Source organism: Polyodon spathula, chromosome 5 (assembly GCF_017654505.1).
Source record: "Polyodon spathula isolate WHYD16114869_AA chromosome 5, ASM1765450v1, whole genome shotgun sequence".
Taxonomy (NCBI): Eukaryota; Metazoa; Chordata; class Actinopteri; order Acipenseriformes; family Polyodontidae; genus Polyodon; species Polyodon spathula.
Genome location: NC_054538.1, coordinates 73,845,000 through 73,871,015, shown reverse-complemented (window position 1 = coordinate 73,871,015; position 26,016 = coordinate 73,845,000). Strand labels below are relative to the sequence as shown.

At 36.6% G+C, this 26,016-nt stretch overlaps 1 protein-coding gene across 8 annotated transcripts in view; it reads left to right on the top strand.

The window, feature by feature from the left end:
* Positions 1-26,016, top strand: part of LOC121316300 (protein quaking-like) — a 143,424-nt gene that overhangs the window by 101,936 nt on the left and 15,472 nt on the right. For all 8 annotated transcript variants that reach the window (XM_041251290.1, XM_041251294.1, XM_041251297.1 and 5 more), the window contains exon 4: positions 5,204-5,347. In XM_041251290.1, coding sequence (XP_041107224.1) covers positions 5,204-5,347 — 144 coding nt within the window. The remainder of the gene's footprint in view (positions 1-5,203; positions 5,348-26,016) is intronic.

Genomic DNA, 26,016 nt, shown 5'->3' with positions numbered 1-26,016 from the left:
TCATGCCCCTGGTCCGGCACCAAATCCGTTTTGTTCGAGTCTTGACCCACCCGGTTGCTATCAATATCAGATTGAGGCAGCACCTGTACATTTGTTACTGTACACTGCATTGCTTCTTCTTGCATCATGTCTGGGTTTTATCCCTGTGAAACATGCAAGGCAAGTCTGCCTGTTGAGGACAAGCTCAGCAGATGCTCTCCCTGCCTGGGGCCAGAGCACACCAAGGAGGCACAGATGAACTGCAGCTACTGTGATTTTTGTGCACATTTCTCAAAGCGCAGCTCTAAAGAGCGCTCTGCGTCCGTCACTCCTGCACAGAGCTCTTCCCTAGCACCCTCTGTTAGAGAAGGGGTTGCATCTTCACACCATGACTCTGTGCCAGTGGAGACCGGATGACGGACCCGAGAAAGAGCCCATGCAGGAAACTGTCTTCATGGTCTTCCTCATCTTCCTCTGCTTTTCCTTCTGCTCCCCTGAGGAAGAAGACAAGTCGCTGTTCCAAACAATTGGCAGACTCAGAGCAGATGGAAATACTCTGGGCAGGAACAGTTCTAGCGGAATTACTGTGTGAACATTTGGTGCTGCCTGCCCCGGCTGTCCCCATGGGGCCCCAGGGGGCTATGGACGCTGGCGTTCCCATTTGAGGACCTGGACGTGGAGTCTGACAGCACGGACCCTGTGGATAAGCTCTCCCTATCAGCAGAGCTTCTACTGCTGATCAAGAAGGCCACTGCAATTTTGCAAGTGCCCTGGCCTACAGAAGGAGAAATAAGACAGTCCATCTTAGAATATGAGCCTACCATCTCTCCTGTGAACCCCCTGAGCACCCCTAACCCCCCCCCCCCCCCCCCCCCCATGTACCCGGATTTTCTTTTTGAAGTCCAGTAGTCCTAGGATCCGTGGAGTACAGCACGGATCCTGTGACCCCCTAGTCGGCCCCCCCCCCCCCCCCCCCCCCCCCCCCCCCATGTACCCGGATTTTCTTTTTGAAGTCCAGTCGTCCTAGGATCATCCAGCTACAACTCCTGCTGTTTTACTGATCGATGGACACCCTATACAGGATGCATGGTGCTCTCACCGCGCATGGGAATCCACGAGAGATCTGCTTCCCAAGTGACCATCCCCAAACAGCGGCAAACTGTAATATAACAAGACCATCTCCTTTTAAATCTCATGAGTGTGTGACAATCCTTGAATAGAAGTATAGGAATTTGCTGCCACTCAGTAGTTAGGGTGGGTTTAAAATATTCAGAAGGAATCAATGCAAAATTCAAATCAGGAAGGAGGGGCATTGCTAACCGCAGTGGGGAAGCTTTTCTTTTTTGTAGGTATTTTATTCATTTTTTTTCACGGGGAAAGGGGTCAACTCAATGTGATTGAGTAAGCATTTACATTGTTTTTCTGTTTTTTGTCGGTTAAAACCAAAAATCAGAAGCCCCAATTATAATAGTATGGGATAAATATCCTTAGTATTCATCAACAAAGTGAATTATTAACTCTTTGTTTGAGTAAAGAGTATGTATGTAAAATGTGCATGCTGTACAATATTAAGATGATATTAGCATTATTTAAATAACATTTACCATAATTTATTCTCTCCGTGGAATGTGAATTGTTCATTGTTATTACTGCAGGCAAAAAAGTTGTTTCAGGTGCAAACAAAAAACTTGATGAAGGTTGCTATACATATGAGCTTTATGAGTCTGGTTTATTTAGTGATGTAAGCTGAGGTATCTGTTTATTATTTAGCTTGTACTGTATTTATCCTAAATCTTGCTGCTAAGCCTTTAGCATGCCTCTTAAAATACTACCTCTATAGTGTTGTTAAAACATTAAAAGTTCAGAGATGATTTTAAGAAATGTGTAAATGTGATTAGCATGGTGTGTTTGTTTGGTTTGTTAGACAGCAACAGTCTTGATTAAAGATGTTCATATATAATGAGGGTGCATTATGGCACAGTCAGTAAGAGTTATATTGTTGCAGTGAAATGCAAATGCTATTCATCACTCAAGAAAACCGTGTAAGTGTGATCATTTGATAGATTCTGATCTCTGGCAGTGGGTCATTTAAGTGCTGACTTTTAGAAAAGCTATCTCAACCATTTTCTTTCTTTCTTTCTTTCTTTCTTTCTTTCTTTCTTTCTTTCTTTCTTTCTTTCTTTCTTTCTTTCTTTCTTTCTTTTTCCACTTGTTCTGCACCCAAACAATTCACTCAATCAGGTACACAGTAGGAGGAAAACCTGCAGCTAATTTGCTCGATGAGCAATACACAATTAAAGCAGTTTATCAGCAGGGGTTTGGATAATCAATGTGTCTTGATGCTTCATGTTACAGAATTACTTGTGTTGTTCAAACATATAATTAGTGCATCATTGCAAAATTGCTTTCTTAACAGGGCATTGACTCGTCATTTTTAGTGGTTTTAGTTATTTATTGCCTTAAAATACAACTATCATTAAAACAACTGCTGTTGTTTCAATGGTACAATTTGTAGTCACTGTTGTCGGATCATGCTTGAATCGTAACTTGTGAGTTTCTATTAGAAGCTGCTCCACAGCTAAACTCACTGGTGCAGTACATCATGCAAATGTGAAACATTCAAGCCAATCAGCACATTACCGAAGACGCCTTTTAACAGCATCACAAGAGCCGCTATCATGGGAAAGACTTCCAGCGAGACTCTCGCCTAACAACTACTCCAAAGCCTTTATTGGGTCTGAGCGAGTAACTTCCCAGCCATTGACTTATCTCTTGAGCTGGGCCTTTGAGTATACAACATTAAAAAAAAAAAAAAAAAAAAAACAGCAAGATAAGACCGATGGCCCGTAGAAAGGACCTTGTAAGCATTATCAAGAACATTCAATTGAATTCTCACAATGCAACACAACATTGCCGATGCATGCACAGTTCTCAGTGGGACAGTAATGAGTTGAGATGACTTCCTGTGGTTATTTTTTCTTGTGCCTGTGATCTTGTGCCTGGAAAACATCAAGATTTAATGACTGACACCTGGTGAATTTAATACATAGTAATATCAGAAGGTCACACGTTCAAACCAGATGCTGCTATGCTGAATACAAGTAAAAAATTGAGATCAATAAATGTCTATAAATGTCATTGATAGTGATTTACAAATACCCATTTCTTATTGTTTTGAAATACAGTATATTTAATTTTCTGCTGCATCGCAAAGTGTTTATCAGACCTTCATGCTCTGCATCTCAGAAAGTAAGTTAGTCATTGTCACACAGCTAAAGGGGCTTACCCATGTTTTGGCATAGGTCGAAGTCATGGAGGCCAGTGTAGTTATAACAATATTTTAATAAGGTTTTTTTTTTTTTATTTATCCTGGTATTAAGTTCAGTCATTTGGCATGTACTGTAGAACTCAAAACTGTTAAGTGAAGGAGTTTCATACTCAGGTACTCAAAAACAAACCTCTGGCCTAAAAACAAATAGCCAAAAAATAAACCCAAGACCACAGTATTTAGCTTTTGAACAACTCCAGGGTCTACCACAAAGCTGAGTATAACCAGAAGGGCCACTGGGACACATACTGTAAGTCAGGCATGAATACTAATCTTTTCAAAGTTAGAGGTCCCATGGTTTCCCAGGGACCAAAAGAAGTGTTTAAGTTGCTGCTGTAGATTCCACTGTAAAGTGGAGAGGCAGGGCAAAGGTCTTCTAAAAGGGTGGGTATTTATAATAGAATAAAAAACTAAAAGAAAAAAAAAGAAGGGAAGTGAAAAGAAATTGATGGGAGATCCCTAGAGGGAAACTGGCCTGGAGTTTTCAACTATACCTACTAATCGTCCATTTCATTTTTCCACTTGAATTACTTTGAATGTCTCTAGCATGTAAATTTGATTCTTTGCAGATGCAACCACTTTCTAGCTAGTGTTTCAGTGATCTTGAGCAGCTTTTCTGGTTAAGCAATTCAAAATGGAAAAAAAAAACCTCTAATGGAAGATATACCGTTTGATATAGCAGGATTAGAGAGGTGAATATGGGGCAGCACCTTACATAGTTCAGTTTGGTTGTACGTACATATAGCTCTTTTAGTTAACATTGTGTAATCAAAGAAACTACAAAATGATATTGCAGAAGTCTACGGAAGCCATAATTGTAATACAGTATTTCATGCTAGATGTCACATTTTTCAATTTGTCAGTTTTTCATGAAGTATATGTAAAACTACAATTATGCAATTCAATATGTTAACGTAACTTTCCGAAGCAAAAAATGTTAATTCTATAGTGTGAGGCAAAACTATATTTTTATATATATATATTTCTCTAGATAATATTTACTCAGATCCATTTTAAAACAGGAAAATCACATGTGTAATGTTTTGAAATCAGCAATAACGGTTCAGTGCGAAAGATCAGTGGGAAATAATAAGGCACTTTATCAGTAAACGGTAGCCGTTAATGAGATTTAAACACACTGTTGCAAGAGGTGCATTGAAAGAAAACACTCTAGTAGACAGACCTGTATAATCCAGGAGTACAACTCATTTCGATTTCAGCAAACAAAGGTGATGGTTGGCATTGTGTAGAAATTATAATTATTGCAGGGGTGTGATGGAGCCACAACTGGAGCAGTTTCCAGTTTGACAAGCTGAGTGTACCAAGTATTACAGCAAATGTCTTTTGGCAGATACTTTTGTACTAGATTAAATGGTAGCAAAGTGCACACCATAATTCCTTTCAGCTTGAGCAGAAAGAGAAACTAAAACAGTAATTTATAAAAAAAAAAAAAATAAAAAAAAAAACCTCTGACTCTTACAATACAGTGACCTTCAGACTTTGAAATGGAAATAAATGTGTGAGGGGTTTAGAGGCTCCTGATATGTTCTGAGTGTAAAAAGAGCAAACAATTTGAGCGATGAAACAAATGTTGTGCATTCTTAGAACTTTCTGTGAAGCGTTTAAAACTAGTTTGCTAAAACCTCCTTGGTGTGGGGGGCTGAGCAGCATTTAGTTCAGTCACTTTTTTTTTTTGATGAATTTACTGAATGTGCATCAGTTCTAAATACTTTCCTATTTAATACCCTGGGGCATTTATCAAGTGTGTTTGCTTGAATAAAATCAACTATATAGTAGCTATATAGTAGCTGATGATATGTTATTCTGAGGTGTTACTTGTTGGCAGTGGTTAATGCCTGCAGTATTTATGATTGCCTCTCTTTTTTATTCCTTAAGGAAGAACAAAACAGAGGCAAGCCCAACTGGGAGCATCTGAACGAAGACCTGCATGTATTAATCACCGTGGAAGATGCTCAGAACAGAGCAGAAATCAAACTGAAACGGGCTGTCGAGGAAGTCAAAAAGTTATTGGTGCCAGCAGTAAGTATTTGGGTTTTGTTGTTTCTCTTAAGCTATATACAGTATTCTTCTAGCGCTACCTCTTTTTTTGTTTTAAATGTGCATGACATAATAATGAAATACTGTTGTACCAGGTGCAGAAGTCTTAATCTCCTGTATTGTTAGCTGTTGTATTACAGCTGTCATGAAATGCAGATTGTACAGTATACAGGTTGGCTTTAAATACACTGTAGAGACTGTAACACTTAATTGAACCATAATTATGATTATTAGAGCTGCCGTGATATCCCCAGCTTGTGAGTGATGTGATTAAGTAAAGTTCTGTTTTTTTCAATGTTAGATTATGGTGTCTTAATAAAATAAACCCTAAAGCGCACTTACTGTAACTCTACTTATAATGAAACACATAAAGGAATGGTAGAGTAGCTGAATAGAATAAACATGCAGAATTCTTTGGCAGTCATTTCCACTGGCCAGTGACCACATGTATTGAGACACCAGCTGATTCCCCTGCATCTTACAGGCAAGACGTGAGCTTTTGAATTTACAGAAGTTGATGGTCTTGCCCTTAAGGGGGAAATTTTTTTTTTATTTGTGAGCATCTAAAGAACTTGCCTGTCCCCTGCAGAAAAACTTTCAGTGTCTGTGGAAGAAACTAAAAAAAAAAACAACTTGCAGCTGAAAAAAATAAAAATAAAAATAAATAAATAAATACACAGGAACAATCACATGCATTTACTTCCAGTGGATGTGTTATTCATCAAAAGGATGCAAGTACATCGAGTACTGTTTAGAAGAGAGACAAGGTGCATCCTCGGTCAATACTGATGTGTTGTCTTATTTGCCGAGGGATTGGAAAGGTGGCAGCCGAGCTCTTCTGGAAGGTTGCAACCGTTATCCCTCTAAAAGAAACCAGATTTGATAGAAACCCCATTGTAAGAACCTCGGAAATGCATCTTCCTGTGGAAACTGGTTTGTCTGTTGAGGAATTCGATTACACACTGATAGCAATGTACCACAGAAGCACAGTAAGATAGTACAGTTCAGTCTCTGATAAGAAAATACCAGCTATACAGTACATTCAACCTCTTTGGAGGAACAGGAGCATGTTGAATGAAATAAGTCTATTTTTAATTGAGTCTGTCCTACTAATGTAAGGTGGTCATAAACAGGAAGGCGCATATTAAAAAGTGTAACCCTATACCTCAACCAGAGATATTATTTTTAGAAAGAAAGAAAGGCTATTCTTATTTATTGTCATTCAAGTACAGTAGCTGTTGAATAGTAAAATGTCAGTTTTAAATGCAAGCAGGACCCTTTTTTTTTAATTAAGAATGATCTCATACCATATGCACAGTAAGTAAGGCCTGAGTATTTTTTTATGCTTCCTTCACAAACAAGAAAGTGATATCCTACCTCCCGACAAGTCTTTGCTTCCTCTTTGATGTGCAAGGCCCACCAAGCCTTAAAAAGAGGGTCTGTGTTCAAGAAAGAACAAAATAAAATGTGATAAGATAGATTTTGGAAATACAGTATGGCATTGAGCAAAATACAAGTAAAAGACCTAAACAAGAATGTTGTGTTCTTTCATTTATTAAATAGGCTTTAATACTCAATTGAAACGAAACATAAAGGATATACACATACTGGTGGTGCACCTGCTCCTAATGATATATTTCAGTGTAGGAAATCATGTTGTTGCAAAGACAAAAGAGTGGTAGCCAGTTTTCTGCTTGTGTGAAATATGGTTCATGTCACAAGTTGCAGATTGAGCATTGTGTCACCGCCCTGTTAAATGACAGTGTTTAATCTTTCCTTGAAACCTAGCTACAGAAAGCATTGTTTTCCCTATCCAGCACAGTTTCCAATCTTGTGTGTTCTAAACATTCATATTTATTTATTTATTTGTTTGTTTGTTATTTAGTAGTCTGCTTGCTATTCTGTTTCATTCATTAGATTGAATCATGCACCGTTCTGGATTACTGCCTGAAATGGCTGATTGAAAACATTATTATTTCATTTTACAAAAGGATAATTGGTATGGATCATGGGAGCAGACTATTTGTTTCTAAATTTATAAAAAACCTTTATCTATTTTTAAAATGCCACTAATTGTAAAATCAATGTGAGAGAAACATTACTATAACATTACTATTCTCAACAGTGTTCCTAATTGTATTAATTTCATGTTAGCCTCCTTTCATTTGATAAACAGATATCATAATTGCTATAGGGCTTCATTGACTGTAATCAAATGGTATTAAAAATATTCATAATGCCACAGACTGTAACATTTTAAACTACTGATTTACCATCAGAGCCCTATAGATAAAGTTAGTATCTAATTTTAATTTACTAAGGAATGTTGGGAATTGCAGTACTGGAGGGCTCAGAAATCCTGACACTTTCAATTTAAAGTAGTTGACAATTGAGCTTTTAAGAGGTTGTTGCATTTAGGAACCCAGGAGAGCACAGCCAACAGTCATCAGTGTCTGAAAAGGTTCTTAATGGCCTTTTAGAAGATTTCAGCAGAGAAGTGAAAGTGCAGCAATTATAAGTCCAGTTAACTTCAGCATAATCATTTTGCAGTTTTCCCATGCTTTTCCTTCATTTACCTTCGTTTACCATCTTTTACCGTGTTTAATATGCATAACCACACCTCTGTATGGCATTACAATACCCAGTTATGGTTTACCATATTTCCACTATTCTTTAGTACACTTTGCTTTTATGATGGCAACATTTTATAAGGGTTTAAGTACAAATGAGAAGATAGCTAACAGATCTGACATTTCAGTTACCAGACCACTCACTTTTCTGTTCCTTAAAATTGTTTGAAACTGGATCCATGCAATATTTATTTTTAGGTTGGCCCTTTCTCTGCAAAAAAATCAGCACAGTTTTAATGGCTGAAATGTAATGCAAGAAACTGTCATGCATGAATTGTGGGATACAGACTAATATAGAATGCATGACCAGCATGACTGCCTTAATTAATTTAATTACTGGTTATAAATTAATGTAGAACACAAGACTGTAAGGTCAGGCCACAGGAACCTGACTAGATTCTTAAGTCTTGATGTCTTCAGTAAGCAAGTCATAAATGGTCATTAAGCAGACAAGGCTAATTAAATGGAAGTGGGAGAGAAAACTTAAAGCATAGGATTTAAGTTTTTAGCAGGTCATTTGCTGTTAATTATCTAGGCATAAGTACATTGTAATGCCTTCATTTTCTACGTGATTGCCGTTTGCATCAAATGACAGTTGCAGTTGTGAAAAGCTGTAGCATGCTAAACTTGAAGAGGCTGGACATTTCTAGCCCATCCCTGATCACTGACCATGCATTAGCATTTCACTGGACTGACATTTTATGTTTTGTTTTTATACTTGTAACAAGCAAGTTATTGACTTTGTGAATTTGAAGCTACGTTTTCACTATGTCTACGTAATGATACAGATAGGACCTTCAGATTAAATTCAGCCGCGAAGGATTTGAGTGCTTACCTGCAGCAATATTTATAGCTTTTGATTTTTTCATTTTATAAAGCAAAGCAGATAAAGCAGATATTGTTCATTGGAGACAGACAGATCATCGTAGATCTTTGCATATATATATATATATATATATATATATATATATATATATATATATTTTAAGCATCTTTTCCTGGATATCATGCTAGCCACAATGCTACCCCAGGGGGGGAGGGGGGCTACCGCAGTAAAAGCACTCCAGGGATTTTCCATTCAAGTCTTAGCAGTCTCTGAGTGACAGCCTTGCCCCTTTTTTTTAACGATGGCAGTCAGAGATGTGGCTGAATGTTTAAGCTGGTTTAATGCAATGTGTATTTTGTGTGTTTACAGTTTTCATGCCAGAAAAAAAAAAACACATCACTGTTGTCATGTTTGCCTCCAAGGCCTGCAGCAGGTAAATAAACTGGGATGTATTAACATCATTATTTGTGCTACGATAAAAGGAATGACATCACCATTGTTAACACCAATATGGTCCGTAACTGCCCTCAGTAAAATGTACATACAGATAGAAAGCATACAATGACATTTGAGTGGCCTGGATATTAATAAATATCATAGATTAGGAGGAGAACATGTGTTACAGTAACCTGCCCAACATAAACTGTAGCATACATACTGTAAAAAAATGTTTTCTACTGTTTAATATCAGCCAGTACTTAAAACGGTTTTCTGTTTATAAACACATTTCTGTTCAAATGCCTGTTTATGTACAATGTTTCGCTTGTGTAGATGCTTTATATTACGTTCCTGAATAAAACTATAACTTATGTTCAATTGTTTGTCCTTTTATTATAATATTTAGGTTGTTTTTAATATGGCGGTCAAATTGACCGGTCATGGTTGTTCTAGTTATGCCTATAAACGCGGCCGTTTTAGTGTTAAATGCGTTTGAGAAGGACAACATGTTGTCTTTGGTAGAAGCAAGTACAGTCAAAGTACAAAGTAATGATGTTGTGTTTTAACATGCAACATGATGACATGTATCATCATTTAACATGCAGTGGTCAGAAAAATACTAAAGCAGTGTCTTGATGTACTTACTTTTAACAACTAACTTCTCAGCTATTTAGTAAACTGTTTTTTTTTTTTTTTTGTTATATATAGAGAGAGAGGGAGAGAGCTTGCTGCATGTGGGCATTGAAATACATTATAAATATGTATTTTACAATGGAAGATGAATGCAGATAATGTTTATGTTGATGTGCTGGAATCATCTTTCAGCTCCTTTTCCTGCATAAACAATGACTGCTGACATAGGGGATGTGTCTCCTGGGTCAGTGTTGTGCACAGCAAGCCTGTCCATCAGCAGAGACTGAGGTAGGAACTATGGGAGTGAAATGCAGTTAACCATTGAAATGAGCTTTATAGACAGAATTGATTTTTGACACAGTATTTATTGCAAGCAATCTGGATAATTTATGACCAGATTGATAAAACGTTTAATTCTGTGCTACCCACCCTCCACCTCTCACATCCCAGCCAATTCTGTTCCATCTATGAATAATAAAATGTCTGTATGCTTTATATTCCTTTATATCTTTCATTCTGCACAGAACGTGTTGTGCAATCTGTCCAGTTCTACCTTTCACATTAGTTTAATTGCTTTTCTGAATTAGAAGTACTTACATTGTAAAAAAAAAAAAATTAAAATAAAGCGACTTTAATGGTGCTGGCATAACTGTCTCCAATCTATAATCATTACATCACAGTTCAGCCAGCACATGGGGCGGGGGAAGGTAGCCCAGAGTGCCACTTGTCCTGCCCGCTGGCTATAACTGTCATCTATCAATGGTCATTACATCAGTTCAGCCAGCACATGGGACGACAACAGAGCTCCAATGGACAAGGCCATGGGCCAGCATGTATTATGTTCCTCATGGGAATGGCCATCTGTCAATAAAGAATTGTTCAATTCAAATCTTTTGTGGTTAGCTCCTTTCTGAAAATGTAGTTAAAGCAGCCCTTCTCTAATATTAAGAAAAATTGTATAACATTCACTAGATTTTTATTTTCACAGGCAAGGGTAGGTCTCCGTGTCATTGTCACAATGTATTCATGGGCACATATACAGCAGTCCTCCTCGTTAATGCTACTGGGTAAATGTAGGAGTAGCAGGAAGCTAATTCTGTCAAGTTAGTGCATACTATCAGCTCCTCTCCTTTTCTCCACTGACCCCCTGGTCATGTAAGCAGCACATGGTGTGTCCCAGCGCGCCGAGGCTCAGAATAGCCCAATCAGGCTGGAAGATGATTGCAAAATGGCACCATGTGAGGTTAATTTTGCAAATTGCATGACCTTACATAAAAGAGAATGCCAGGAACATATAAGGATACAAATTACAGCATATATGAAGTAGCAAATAGTTACATTCATATGAATTTACAGATATAGTGCAGGACCCTATTTAAAAAAAAAATTTAAAAAACTGTTTTTTTTGTTTTTTTGTTCTGTAGTGTGTTTTTAGAAGCAGAGAATTATTACCAGTATGCAACATAATGCGGAACATGTTTTGCTAAAAAGGCAGCATTCGTTGTGAAAACATAAATCATTGTAATTAGAGTAAATGTGTTTCTCTAAAATGATGACATGAAGCCTGAGTCAGTGTAAGTAATCTCTTAAAAGACATAAGTTAGTCTGGCAATGTCTGGCAAATCATTTTGACAGGCCTGCCTCATCGAAGACAATGGGCAGAATTTGCCTCTATAGATCAGCTGTGATAAATATATGGTGATCAATAGAAATATAAACCTACTGTACCATGTACCATTGTTTTCTTTGTAATTGCACTGCTTATCACCAGAGATACAAATATGATTAACAGCAAGGGTGATGAAAGAATTGTTCTTGTTGTCAAAATCTTCAACATATGCAAATCTGATTATAGTATATGACAATACAGTATAGCAACGCTAGCAATGGCAAATTACTGTTCTTTATTGTATTGTCTTACATCAGTTCTCTCCGAAAAATAATTACATATGAAGACAGGATCTACAGTAATATTAGATCTAGACAACTGCATTTTCTTATTGATTGACCACAAAACAAAAGTTCTTCAAGCCAACAAGCTTTTTTCACCAGACAAACCTAAGAATGTTGCTAAGCTAATAGAGGGTTAAGAGTTGGCCGGTCTCATCTCATGCTTGACCAGTAGGTTCACTGTGCCATTGTGACACAAACCAACCCCAGCCAATTCTTCTCCCTCGATAAACTGTGGCCTTGCAGTGCTCCCTATGGGGTCCCTGGTTACATCAGCAATTCAGCACGCATTGCCTCTGCATTTAGTATGAAGTATGAAATACAATATAGAGGGTTATAAATACACATAATAAATGACAAATATGTTAATATCTAATAAGGGTTCAACAATAATAGAATGCAGTAACGTCAACACATAATACTTTAATATAAAATATGGAAAGAAATAATAATAATTTAACATTCAGTAATAATTTAATTTAATATGATGCATATGATTTAGTTTTGTTTTGGGGGTTTTCTCTGAATTGCAGTGCCTACTATGAGCTCAAATCTTCAATATGATTGTATGCTGCTGTATTCCCTGCAAAGATATCAGCTGGAGCTAATATCTTTTCAAGGGAATACAGCAGAATATCCCAGCCAGCTTCCTGCTGTGAAATTCTACTCTAATTAATCACAAGTGTCCTAGACGAAAATGAATATGATTGTCAGTGACATAAGAAACTATCTGTGTCCTTTTCCTTTTATATGTTTGTTAAATGTAAAATTTAAATTTTTTTGAGGAACTGGAAGTCTTGAGTTTGCGTAAAAAAAGGAGACTGTCAGTAGAAGAATCAGTCACATGCCAAGCAAGCTTTAGGAGCTTCTGTAAACATTACTGTTGGTAGCAATAAACATTCAGAGTAGCCATCTACACCCCTCCCAGGGGAGGTTAAGAATAGGTTTGACCTGTAAAAATAAATAGAGGGTTGATTATCTGCCCTTAAGGACATTGCATTTAATCCACCATCGACAGAGCTCCATGGGGCTCATTTGTAGGAGGGGTAGTAACACCACCTCCTTCTGCATCGCCAGCCTGTCCTTCAGTTTGCTGTGAGAAATCTAATAATTGCTACTGTGGGGGAAAGCTTCAGGTGATTTTAATGCTTCTGTTCAGCAACTTAAAGAATACCAATCAAAATGTACAAGTTGCAAAATAATGTCATTCTCACAGAAATGTATTTAAGCTAGCCCGCCAGTGCAGTATTTATGTATGTAACAAAGTAGTTAAATTAAGCCAAAGGTGGGAAGACAACTTGGAGCGTTATAATATTCTCATTACAGTATTGACAATCAGCTACTGTAGACCGGACTACTGTAGCAACTGCCATACAACTGTTTTTTTTTTTTGGGGTGGAGGGGGAGGGGGGGGTTGTCATTTTTTTCGTTACTATATTTTGCTTAAGAACTATGTTGTATAATAACACTCCACAATTAGAAAATACTAGCTGAAAATAAGCTAAAGTAGTTCTGAGTGCTAAATCTCACACTTAAGTGGTTTTGCAATGATCTCAGAATAAAAGAATATGTACCTTTAAGTAATGTTGCCGTTCTTTAACTCTTTAAAGCCACCTACTGTTGAAAATTTCCCAGTTTCCCGTAGCGAATGTAGGGATCAGGGCAAACACAGAATACAGTACCTGAATGTAGTGTGCTTCTTATAGATCAGAACAATAGGACTTACTTACTTTTGTGGGTGTTTAGTGCCATCAATCACAATCCAATTACATCAAGATTTTCTAAATGTTCACTCAATATAGTATGATAATTTTATTGTAAAATTAGCATTTTTGTTTTATTCTATAAACTACTGACAACATTTCGCCCAAATTCCAAATAAAAATATTGTCATTTAGAGCATTTATTTGCAGAAAATGACAAGTGGTCAAAATAACAAAAAAGATGCAGTGTTGTCAGACCTCAAATAATGCAAAGAAAATAAGTTCATATTCATTTTTAAACAACATAATACTAATGTTTTAACTTAGGAAGAGTTCAGAAATCAATATTTGGTGGAATAACCCTGATTTTCAATCACAGCTTTCATGCGTCTTGGCATGCTCTCCACCAGTCTTTCACATTGATGTTGGGTGACTTTATGCCACTCCTGGCGCAAAAATTCAAGCAGCTCGGCTTTGTTTGATGGCTTGTAACCATCCATCTTGTGACCATCCCTGCCCCTAGGAGCCTGTTTTGAACCGTCCTCGCCGTTCACTTAACCCCAGCTGCCGTTTGCCATTCTTTTTGTAGGTCATCCTACGGTTGCTGAGTGACATTCAAATGAGTTGGCTGTCATCCCGGTCAGTGGAGAGTCGTTTTCGCCCTCTGCCGGTCTGTAGCTTTGTTGTCCCGAGTGTGTGCTGCCTGACCTTGTTCTTATGAACCGCCGTATTTGAAATTTTAAGGATGGAAGCAACCCGACACTCACTGTATCGCTCTGCCAGTAAAGCCAGAATTGAACCCTTCTTTTCCTCACTCAAAACTTTCCTTTTCAACTCTTGAATGGTCAATAGTTATCTTTTGATTCCAATTACTTTTGAGGTACTGCTAGCACTGCTTTACCATCCAGCTGGTCCTATTGCAAGAGGATAGTGATGACCATAGGAGTTGTTTTTATACTTTTCCTCGTTAAATAAGATTTGGTTCAGGTGATCCCCTAATCAGTACCTCATTCAGTAGAATGAGGTGTGCCTGTGTTGGAATTCAACAGACACTGGAATGGAATGGCTGCCATACATGTAGAGATGCTGATTTAAGAAAAATTTGCAGTGGTCTCTTAATTTTTTCCAGAGCTGTATATATATATATATATATATATATATATATATATATATATATATATATATATATATATATATATATATATACACACAGTGAAAAAAAACTATGAATATTAGCAACCACTACTAATTTATGATTTATTTGAATTTGAATTTTTTTTAAAGGAAACCACCAATATGTAATACATAACCTTATTAGACCTTATATAGGGGTTTAGTAGAGCACAGAGAAGTGATTTAGAGGTACAGTATGGCATATGGCTGAAATTCCATATGTGGTAGATAGCTGTCTGCAGTGGAATGTCTTAGCCCTGTAATGTAAAATAAAAAGCATGAATAATTAAAATGTAGCTCTATATTGGAGATCTATTTGAATAGTTTTGAGGGTTGTGCCACTGAAAACCACAGGGTTCAGGGTTATGCCACTGTCTGTAGTTCCAGTAGCACTGTTTGCCTCAGCTGCTGCTGTCCTAGTGCTGTGTTTCAGATTTAGGGGTTATTTCCCCCTCTTATCCACCTTGTACGGGAAAGCTTCACCGCAGGCACAGAGCATTTTAATCTGAATGGAAATCTGTCTGGGGACCGAAGAAACAGTAATTAGCAGTCTCTTTGGCGTGTCAGAGCGGAATTACTGTTGTAATGGTTTTGCTGAAGGATAAAAGGATTGAGTTGGGCTCTGCCTGCCTGCCAAACTAAACGAGTTTCCATGGGAATTATAATTTTTTTTTGTAAAAGAGCCATTGACTAAAGGCAGTTCGGCAGGTTTTGAATGAACCAATAAATTATGGTTTTACTGGAGAGATCCCCTGGTTTCTCCAGGAGAGACTTTATCTCTCTTTCTGTGTGCGTGTGTGTGTGTGTGCTAATGAGAATGAGCTGATCCAAGCTCCCGCGCCGATGATCAGCTTATTAAAGGCTAAACTGTTTCAGCTAAATACAGTACAGTAAGCACATTTTCAAGTAAGTGAGACATTTTGTTTCAAATCCCTGGAGCAAAAGGCAAAATCTGATTGCGCAAAATGAAAATGAAATTCTCCTAGGCAAGATTAGATTAATTGTCAAGTAATGTTATTAAAAAAAAAAAGGTTATATGTGTTGTTTCAATAAAACATTAACCAGTTATTGATTTTTAACTATCCACTCTTTATGTAATATTTATTGAAACACTTGTCACACAAAACTTTGATTTCTTTCTTTTTTTGATGCTACAATTATGTGTGTCAATGTATTTTCCCTTTTTCTTCTGAACTGGCACTTGCAGGCCAAGTTTAGGTCCCTATACATATTGAATGCTGCTGGTATTCAGCCCGCAAAGGGAGTTAGGCTTTGACCCACTGACTTGTTTGTCAGCGCCAGTGTTTTTGAGACGTGAGAAGATGAACTTAGTACTTTCACAAAACGCCTCAAGTGATGAACATCAGTTATGTTATTTTAACCTTCAGCCTTGTTTTTGAATCCAGCTGGAACAATAGAAACTAAAATGTGAGGTTTTGGTGGATGATGTCAGAAAAAAATATATCTTTGGTTATCATCAAATGATGCAAAACCTTACTCACCCATGTGTCCAAAAGTCTCTTTTCAGAGTGTGTTTGAGGTAATGTGCAACATGAGATATTTTTAAGTAGCCATCAGTGTACATTACCGTCCAAATTACCTGCCTTGGCATCAATTGAGAAACCTCTTTCAGTTTTGTCCATACACATCTTGCAGAACATTTAGAAGCCTCACCATTCCCCTAAATAAAATTTTAAGCTAGCGTTGCATATGCTGTCCCGGACTGGTCACTTCAGCATTCTGCTGCAGCCTATTATAAACTGGTTCAATGCTGCAGGGATCGTTTCATTGTGTTAGCTTGGAGGCACACCGTGTATTTCACTAACCACTTGTACATATTGCTCTGGGGTGTGCAAAACACAGACTAAAAAGTAGAATATAACTTGTAGGATTTTGGTTTTATTTAACAATTAACACTTTGTGATTAATCAATCAATTAGTGATTAACATGGACGGAACTACCCTTGTAGCTTGACGGGTTCACCAAATTCTTCAAGATTCCCTGTGACCCACCTCACCTCAACAAATGCATAACATACTTTAAGGAAATGATCCTTTCAATGCAGTTTAGAACACATTACAACTATAATAAGCAGTACTTGGGAGTCATTCAAATATAAAAATAGCTTCTGTCTGTTTTATTTCCCACTCTTTCTCCATAAGCTGAATTCAACTCCTGATGTACAGGTGTTTTAGTTTGTTGCATCACAGATGCAAAATAATTGCCAACTATTGCTGTTGCTTTGTGCAATTCTGATTTAATTTTGGCACACATCACAAATCTCCACCCATTTCTCTTTGTTTTCAATGCTTATTTGTTGATCAACGAGAGAAGACCTTAGCGGTGTGGAGTAATTATCATTATTATGAAGCAATAATTATTTTCATTAGTGCGGTGGAGAAACTATCAGAATATTCGAATGGCCATTGCTGCATATAAATTTGAAGGTAAAAATCCATGTCAGTGTTCGCCAAATATTACAAATAATTCTCATAATGCGTTTTGCCTTGCACCAATTTACCACATTACCAGAATTTGAAAACATGATCAACAAAGTGCTGATTCAGATTTGTTAAGCAAGTCACGCTTTTCAAACACTGGTCCAACTTGCAAGGTACATGTTAAGCATAATGATCTAAGTTTTGTTTTGTTGTGATCCTAGTATTTTCTGTTATGAAGACTATAATAAACAAAAACCAAAACGGTGAGGTGTTTTTTTCTTTGTATAATGCCCTCTTTTCCAAAATATTTTGAAGAGTTTATTAAAGTTAAATGTGAGCTTTCACTTGCGTGTACATCTAAAAATAAGGCAGAAGTAAACCACTATAATGATATTACTTAATAAAAATGTGTCGTTTGCCACTTTTGTTTATTGTGCAGAAACTTCAATATCAGGGAATAAAATAAAGTCTACTTTTATACTGTTTCTGCCTGAAATCTTTTTTTCTGGCATAGTTCATGGTAATTAATCTACACAAAAACACAACAGAGAAGCACACAGAACATATTATTGTAAGACAAGTAATAAGTACAAAATCAATAAAAGAAACAGGGATATATGTTCTAATCCAAGGCTATTATTGTAGCATGGCCAGGTCCTGTTGTAGGTGAGTAATCAGGGTCTGGAAAGTATGGGGATGATTTCAGAGAATACTATGGAGATTAAAATGGCCAAGTACATCATTAGTAGTAGTAGTGCCTGTTACACCAAAAATGTGAGAGGCCTAACATAATGGAACTTCTTAGCCCCTCCATCCCTGGGAGGTAGCTTAGATCCTCTAACTCTGGACTGTTAAAATGCATGCTTCCAAAACATGCTATGCCCGGAGGGTGTAATTTTAGCTCCTTTTCTCTGAAACTCACTACCAACCTTTTTTAGAGAATCCACAACAGTAGCAAATTTAAACAAAAAAAAAAAACCTTAATACGCACTTATTTTCAGCTGCTTTTTCTTAACTCTTTCTCTACTGCAGCCTGCAATGGGTTTCTTTTTTTTTATAATATATTGTACTTTTAATATTGATTTTATTTTTATATGTATCTCTTTTATTGTATTTTATTTATTATGTATTTATTTTTGTTGAGCTTAAATGAATTAATACATAAACACATTACCATGAGATTTACAGTATTTATTTTATTTTAAAATAATAATAAAATATTGCACAGATAACCTCATATATAAGCATTTCATTTCTGTAAGTATAAACATATTTGTCAATCATCATGTTTTATTAGGTTCACAAATTGATGGATTGTGCATGTCCAATAAATAACTAATATTGCTTCTGTTCAAATCTAGTAAAAAAAAAAAAAAGTGTATTTTTTTTTTTTAATATAGCGTTTTAAAGCTAAAAAAAAATGTAAATATGGTAAATTGCAAACTAGGTTGGCAACACTAAAATCAGAAGAAAAAAAAAAACATTACATTTTTTACCAGGGAAAGTTTGTCTTGAAATGCTTCTAAGCAGTAAACTTAACTGTGAAGTACAAGCTTCACCACAAAGTGTTAGAACTTACACAACAATTTTTTTCTAATCCACTAATACCTTACAGACTATGGTTATATTTATTTTTTTGTTGCAACTTTAATAGATTGCTGCATTTCAATGTCAGGTTCATGTATTCAGAAAGCAGTATCACTTATTTACTAATTTACAAAAAACATAAATACTGGCAATACCTTAAATTTCAAAGATTAGTCTGTGTGTTGCCAGAAGCTCTCAGTCAGCCATTTCTGGGTTTCTTTGTAACTAATAGCAACCACAACAAGACAATCAGAAGTGATAGGGCGTGACTGTCTATAAATATACCCAGAGTGTCTTTCTAGCAACAACAAACATAGAAAAATAAAAAATAAAAAAAATACTCGTCCAACGGACAAAGTATAATGGCAAAACTTGTTGTCTGGGGCGTCGGGCAATATGAATTGCACACCCCTGCCTTACTGCAAATGAGTTTGTAAGGCGCATGGCAAAGTAAAATTTCCTGAGGAATTTAAAGATGGAAATACAACAAACAGTGACGAAACTATAGAGGCTAAAATGAAAAAAGCAATGCCCCCTTTTTCATATTTGTTTTTCTATAAGTTTTATTCAACCATTTGTAGCAGGATCATACCTACTTCGCTTACAGAATGTCAAGATATTCCAATAAAGGGCACTTCAACACGAAACAATGTGCAAGCATAGAAAATAGACATTAAGAAATGATAATTTAGTGTGAAAAAAAAAGAATCAGTACAGCTTCATTATTACCGATACGGACAATTACTTACTTTGTCTTGCCTTGTGATTTCACAGGGTTCTCTCCTTGTCCCACAGGAGTGTTACCAACTAAACATAGGACATTATTGGCTAATAAAACTGTTGCTGCAAGGCAGTTTCTTCTTTCTGTTTATTCTGCCAATTGTTTTCATTAAAGAATGATGAGCAAAGTATGAAGGAAGCAATTAAACACGTCTATGGATCGGTGACTTTGTTTTTTATCTTTTATACTGAAAGGCTCGGCTAGGCTACTTAAAAATGTTTTAAAGCAGGAATTAAAGTACTACTTTATAGGACCTACGTTGCCGACAATTTTAAATTATATTCTGACCTTGGGTGTGTTATACTTGTGTCTTTGCTGCCACCTTTTCTCATGTAGAAGTACTCATTCTGGGTGCTTCTTACAGTATGCAATTGCAAGGTTGATATTGTTAAGACTGTCATAAACAGCTGCACGTCTCTCATGTAAATTCCTTACTAATTATACAGCTGGGAGCTGCGGGATTCCTTTAGGATCGTTTTTTCTGGAACTAGAAGTAGCTCAGAAAAGGGCAAGTAGGCAAGAGTATTAGGTGTTCCTTGCTGTGAGTGTCATAAGGATTGGTGTAAATATCACGTTAGTTTTTTTTTACACACCATTTCAAATCTTGGAATGGAACCTCCATTATCCAAACTGGTGATTTATGTAATTGATTTGTTTGGATCATCAAATTACAAAAAGGTAAAAGTATTGCAGTAATAATAATAATAATAATAATAATAATAATAATAATAATAATAATAATAATAATAATAATAAAGCAAAGCATAAGGGTGTAAATATATATCTCCAACTCTTTCAAGTCTTAAACAAGGTATGACTTTATTTCAGTCAGTGAGTGTAAAATGCAGTAACCCATTGTGTGTGTGTTTATTAGGCCAACAGTTTATAATAAAATCCATCTGATATATTTAATTATATTTATATAAATAAGAAGTAAAGTAGGGTGAAACTCAAGTTTTCTGTTACAGTATTTCTATTTTCTACTATGTTTTAAGATACTAGTTTTGTATTGCTTGATGAGAAATGTTAAAGTCTGCAGCATTCGAGATAGCTATCCTGTTTTTTTCCATACACACATTTTAAGTTATTAATAGCGGTGCTTAAGACAAAGGATCAAGTGTACAGTATCTGTAGTGTCAGAATCAGCCCTAACACAATGTAAAAAATACTTTTTGCTGACTCAGTCACACTGACACTTTCTGTATGAGAATACTGTACCTGCTTGTCTGACGCCCGTTTCATTGCCTCAGGTGGTATTGACCTGGCCAGCACAGGTCTAAGATGGCATGCTCTGCAACTAAATTAGACGTGTCTACAGGGACATTTTATTTGTGTGCTCTGCTATAAAAATACATTTTTATTTAAAAAAAAAAAGAAAAACTTTACTAAAGCAAAAAAAAAATACCTTGAGTGCAGAAGTACTTTAATGACTAGCATCATTTGTGTGGGGTTTGCAACAGTCTATGACATGTGCATGTCTCAACAGCCAGGCAGGAGCTGGCATGTATTTGGTGGAGCTATTCAAAGTAAGTAACCAAAAAGTAGTCCAGCATTCATCTTCTAATATCTCTACTTGCTTAACATTGGAGGCGTCTTCGCTTTGATTACGCTGTAATGAATTAAATGTATAACACTGTTCCAGTTAAAAAACAATAATAATCTGTTTAATATTTAATATCTGTTTAACGTTTAATATTTAATTGTGAACGTGATTGCCCCATTAATGTTTAGGCCTGTGATTTTCAGCTCTCTCCGGGGCTTCCTAATAGTTTTGTCCTAATGCACACTGCTCTATAGTCTGCTTAAAAGGGGACTGTACAGTAAGCACAGGGTTTTACTTGGTGACTATTAGGTCTCAAGTGAACAACCCTTATATCTGGTATTTTTCAGCCACTTCATTTCCACCCATTTTCCTTAGTAATGTAAATCCCTTTTGGATGCAGTGCTTTGCTGCACTTGCTGCAAAATTAATTTGCCTCCAGTAGAAGACCCGCTAGGTTATCTTTGTTCTACTGTAAGACATGGTTGGTAAATAAGCTGAATATTTCAGCTTGACACTATAGAGCACATATGAATAGTGTGAGGTGTGAGAATAAAAGCTTCACTCTTATGTCTATGCATGCTTGACTTTGTGATTTGCTTGCTGGATGAACTGAAACAACGTCTTGCTATAAAGTCCCTGGCAGTATACCTGTGAGCTGTGGGGATGGTTGACATAGTTCACCCTATATTATAAGGTCCTATTTACAATATAGTAGGATTATAGCACAAGATTATAGCGTGTCCCTGCTTGTTACTAAGCAACAGTTCTTTGGAAACCGAGAATACATGTCTAACCCTTTCTAACACATCTGAAAAAGGTTACATAAACTGTAAACATGATTTATTTAATCAAAATGGGACTAAAACCAGCCTTAGCAAAACATTCCTTAAAACAATTTTGTGTATATGGTTCATTATGGCAAAAACAGCAAGAGATGGATAAACTTTGTAATGTTTACTTGCTACTTAAGCTAGATGTCTGCTGGCCACAACATTTTGTGAACATTTCAGAAATCATTCGAGGAGGCAGTACATGTAAGCCAATAATTCAGTTTATGAAAGCAAGCTTGATTCTTTTCTACGGTGGTTAAGGTGCTGGACTTGGAATCATATGGTCCCAGGTTTGCACCCACTCTCCTGTGATCTTGTTGTCTCCACCTTTCTGTGAATGGAACTTAAAGAGCCTCTAAAAAAGATCTTCTTGTTTGCAGGTAATAAGATCAGTTACAGCAGTCTACATGCACAATTTTATTGCTTCTAAAGTTTCAGGGTCACTTTCATCAATAACATACACAGTGCATTGGTGGGGTATCGGGGCAGATGACATTAAAAATATGTGGTTTTTAGATCTATAATAGGAAGATCACACACACACACCCAATTAGAAATGCATTTTGGAAAACCCTAATTGTATAATGGTAACTGAAGTCTTCAGGGCATAATGCAAATAATCTAAAGAATCCAAGGTACCTTAACAATCTGATTCTATGGAATTAAATATAATTAAAGATATATATTTTTTTTTTTCCATGGTGATGTGTGAAAGTTTACTGAATACTGTGAAGGCTGCAAAGTTCAAAAAATGAGTACACTGAACTGCATCTGTAATAGACTGTGCACTCAGCTGACCCGATCCTGGGTGTCTGAGTTCCCCTGGTTCTTGTGGTTTTGTTTGCATGCCGGTAGATACCACAAGAAATACAGCTTTATTGCACTGCATTGACGTATATAAACATCCCCGTGTTTCAGTACCACATTGTTTTAAACACTAACCATATTACCATCCAGTATAGGAGGCTGAGTGGTCAAGTAGTTAAAGAAACAGGCTTGTAACCCCGAGGTCTCCTGTTTAAATCCTGGCTTAGCCACTGACTCACTGTGTGACCCTGAACAAATCACTTAACTGTCTTTTGGGTGAGACATTGTTGTAAGTGACTCTGCAGCTGATGCATAGTTCACACACCCAAGTCTTGTATCTTGTAAAGCACCTTGTGATGGTGGTCCACTATGAAAGACGCGTTATAAAAATAAAGATTATTATTACTGATATAGACCATTCGCTTTCGGACAGTGTCTATGGTACGCTGCAGTATTATATGATTCTCTCAATATTCTGATATGACATTCCCATTTTATTTCACTCACAGGGAAGCTTTGTTTTTAATCACAAATCTCCCATCTCTTGTTTTAAACTGTTTACACCTGCATTCTCAAAATCATCAAGGACTTGCGCACTAGTGTTATGGCTGATCAAAGGCCGGTAGAATAGCACCAGCTATAAAATAAACTGTCCTCATTGAAATGTGGAGGGGTAAAGTAATCCTGAGGGATTGGTCTTCTTCGCACTTGATTTGTGTCACTGCTTTCTTTATTTGAATTCCTATTAGGAAAGCTCCAATATTAATTCAGTTGCCAGCTGATTTGGTGCAAAGCATATATATATATATATATATATATATATATATATATATATATATATATATATATATATATATATATATATATATATATATATATATATATAAGCAATAACTAAGCACACACGGTCCCCACCATAAACACTTATTGCCTTACACTTGCTGATTCACATGAGTCACCCAGCTCTTTCAGACAAAGGGTCTTTGTTTACAATCTCAGTCTGGAAATCCTGAGCCGTGGGTTTTGTCCCAGGCTCTGTAAAATAATAAGCCACCAGTGTGGTACAGGCTGAAAAGGAAAGCTCAGTAAATAGGAAAGAAAGCCTTCACCCTGGCAACACACTGTCTTGAGCTGCTTGGGCCTTCAATGAGAAGGTCATATGACTGACATGCTTGGCAGCTGAAAAAAAAAAAAAAAAAAAAAAAAGCAGCAATAATACTTCATCTTGATTTCCTGTGATTTCAAAATACTGAATGAGCGCAAGCCCCAGACAGCTGTGAAACAAGCTGGGACAAGCCACCCATCTTCACTTTTATTTTATACAACCCTTATTCTCAGCTTTAATTGTAATTTACTCAAACGATATTTACTTAAGCAGCTGCTGTAGAAACTACCTTTTGACAATGTAAACAAACTGCACAGCCAAGTATTGCTTTCTAAAACACTTAAACAATGTTGTTGACAGACACTACACCATTGTATTGCATTATAAACTTTATTGCTGTTGTGGGAACACAGTTGTAGGTTCCCTATCCAGGATGAGCTAAAAACAGATAAAGAAAGCAAAGTGCTTATGAATTGCAAGTAGTGAGCTTTTTGCTTTTGTGCTTGTTTGCACGCCACCTAGCTTTCCTTGGTACAGTTAAAAACTAAAAAACCCACTGAGGTTTTTGTTTCTCCAAAATAAGCTTCCCCCCTAAAAGCTGCCCTCCAGAAAATGTGCTTGCAATGCATTACATACTGCACTGTAATGGACAACGGCATGTTTTTCTTTTTCAATTTTGTATAAATTATTTAGTTTTGTATTAATTATTACTACTCAACAAAGTCTTAACAGGATTCAGAATTGCTAACTTCTTCCAAGAAGACAAACACTAAATATTGTCACTAGTAAATTAAATAGTTTTGAGGCACAATATACAATATCTCCTGTTAATGAATTGTGTCAGTTATCCCAACTCTAGCCCAAACCCTAACCCTAGCACTAACCCTAACCTTAACCTTAACCCTAACCCCAGCCCCAGCCCTAACCCAAACATAAACCTAAACCTCACCCTAACCCAATGATGCAGCTGAATTAACCTGCAACATTTTAAATACAAACATAAACTTTGTTAATATGTAAGGCAGAAGTTGAATAATAATGTACATTTTTAATTGTGAGAAAATGTGGAAAAATAACACTGTAGAAAAATGGTCTTCAATGGTAGCAAAACAAAATGATTTAAAGCCATTGGGTCTGATTGGAAGATTAGAAAAATGTACAAAAATGTTGGCAAGATCCCTTTTCCCCAATGCATCTTTAACATTATGACCCACATATTTATCAAGCAAACCAGCACAGTTGTCTATGCATATCTTCTGAGCTGAAGGCTTGCTTTGCAGAAGATAAGCAGGTTGTACAACCCAGAAGAAATAATGATGCTAATTCATCTTCCCTGTCTACCAAGGTATACATTTTACCCCTGTAAACAGTTCTCTAAATAGACTGGAAAAGCAGCCTTTTGCAGATACTGCTCATCCACAGTGTGCTTTCTGAGGCAGTTCTGTAGACCAGGTTATTGAACATCCACCTAGTTGCCAATATTGTAGAAACCAGTGAATTGCCATGAAACTGACTGAATCCCAAACCTGTGCCGAATACTGCATGCTGTACTTTTCCATCAGTAACTGGTTTGAATTGAGAGTTTGTCAGCTCCACTTAGGATTACAAACTTGTTGAAGTAGGTCTCTCCAAATCAAAGTGATGTAAAAAGCTGCCTATTGTAATACATGTCCAGTGCAAGGAATATGTAAATATGTAGTCCAGTTACTGATATTGGTGTGATTGAGTGTTTTGGTGCCGGTGGAAATGTGGCATTACCATGCAACTATGCTTTGATAGTATGTCCTAAGCAAACCTGAAGTGGCTCTTAATGCTGCAAGAAACTAATCAGTGCAACTAATCTGCTTTTGTGTTTGTCATGGATGAATAACACTGATGGAAATGCTTTCATGCTGTGCTTCATGCTGGCATTCTGTGCTCAATTGGCTATTTGTGTGTGTTCAGGGAAAAAATAGAAACGGCAACACAAAACTGTCTCAGTAGAGACTTCCATTGCAGTGGTTTGAAATCGAATGTCACAAAATCTGAGCAAGGTTGAGGAATGCTCTTGACTGGATGCATTGACAGACAGTATAACATGTTTTTTTTTGGTACCTCTTCTTGAAAATACAAAACCACTGTACAATATAAATAATCAGTTACTGTTTTATAAAAAAAAAAAAATTAAAAAATACAGTGCTGTACATCTATCAAAGGATACGGT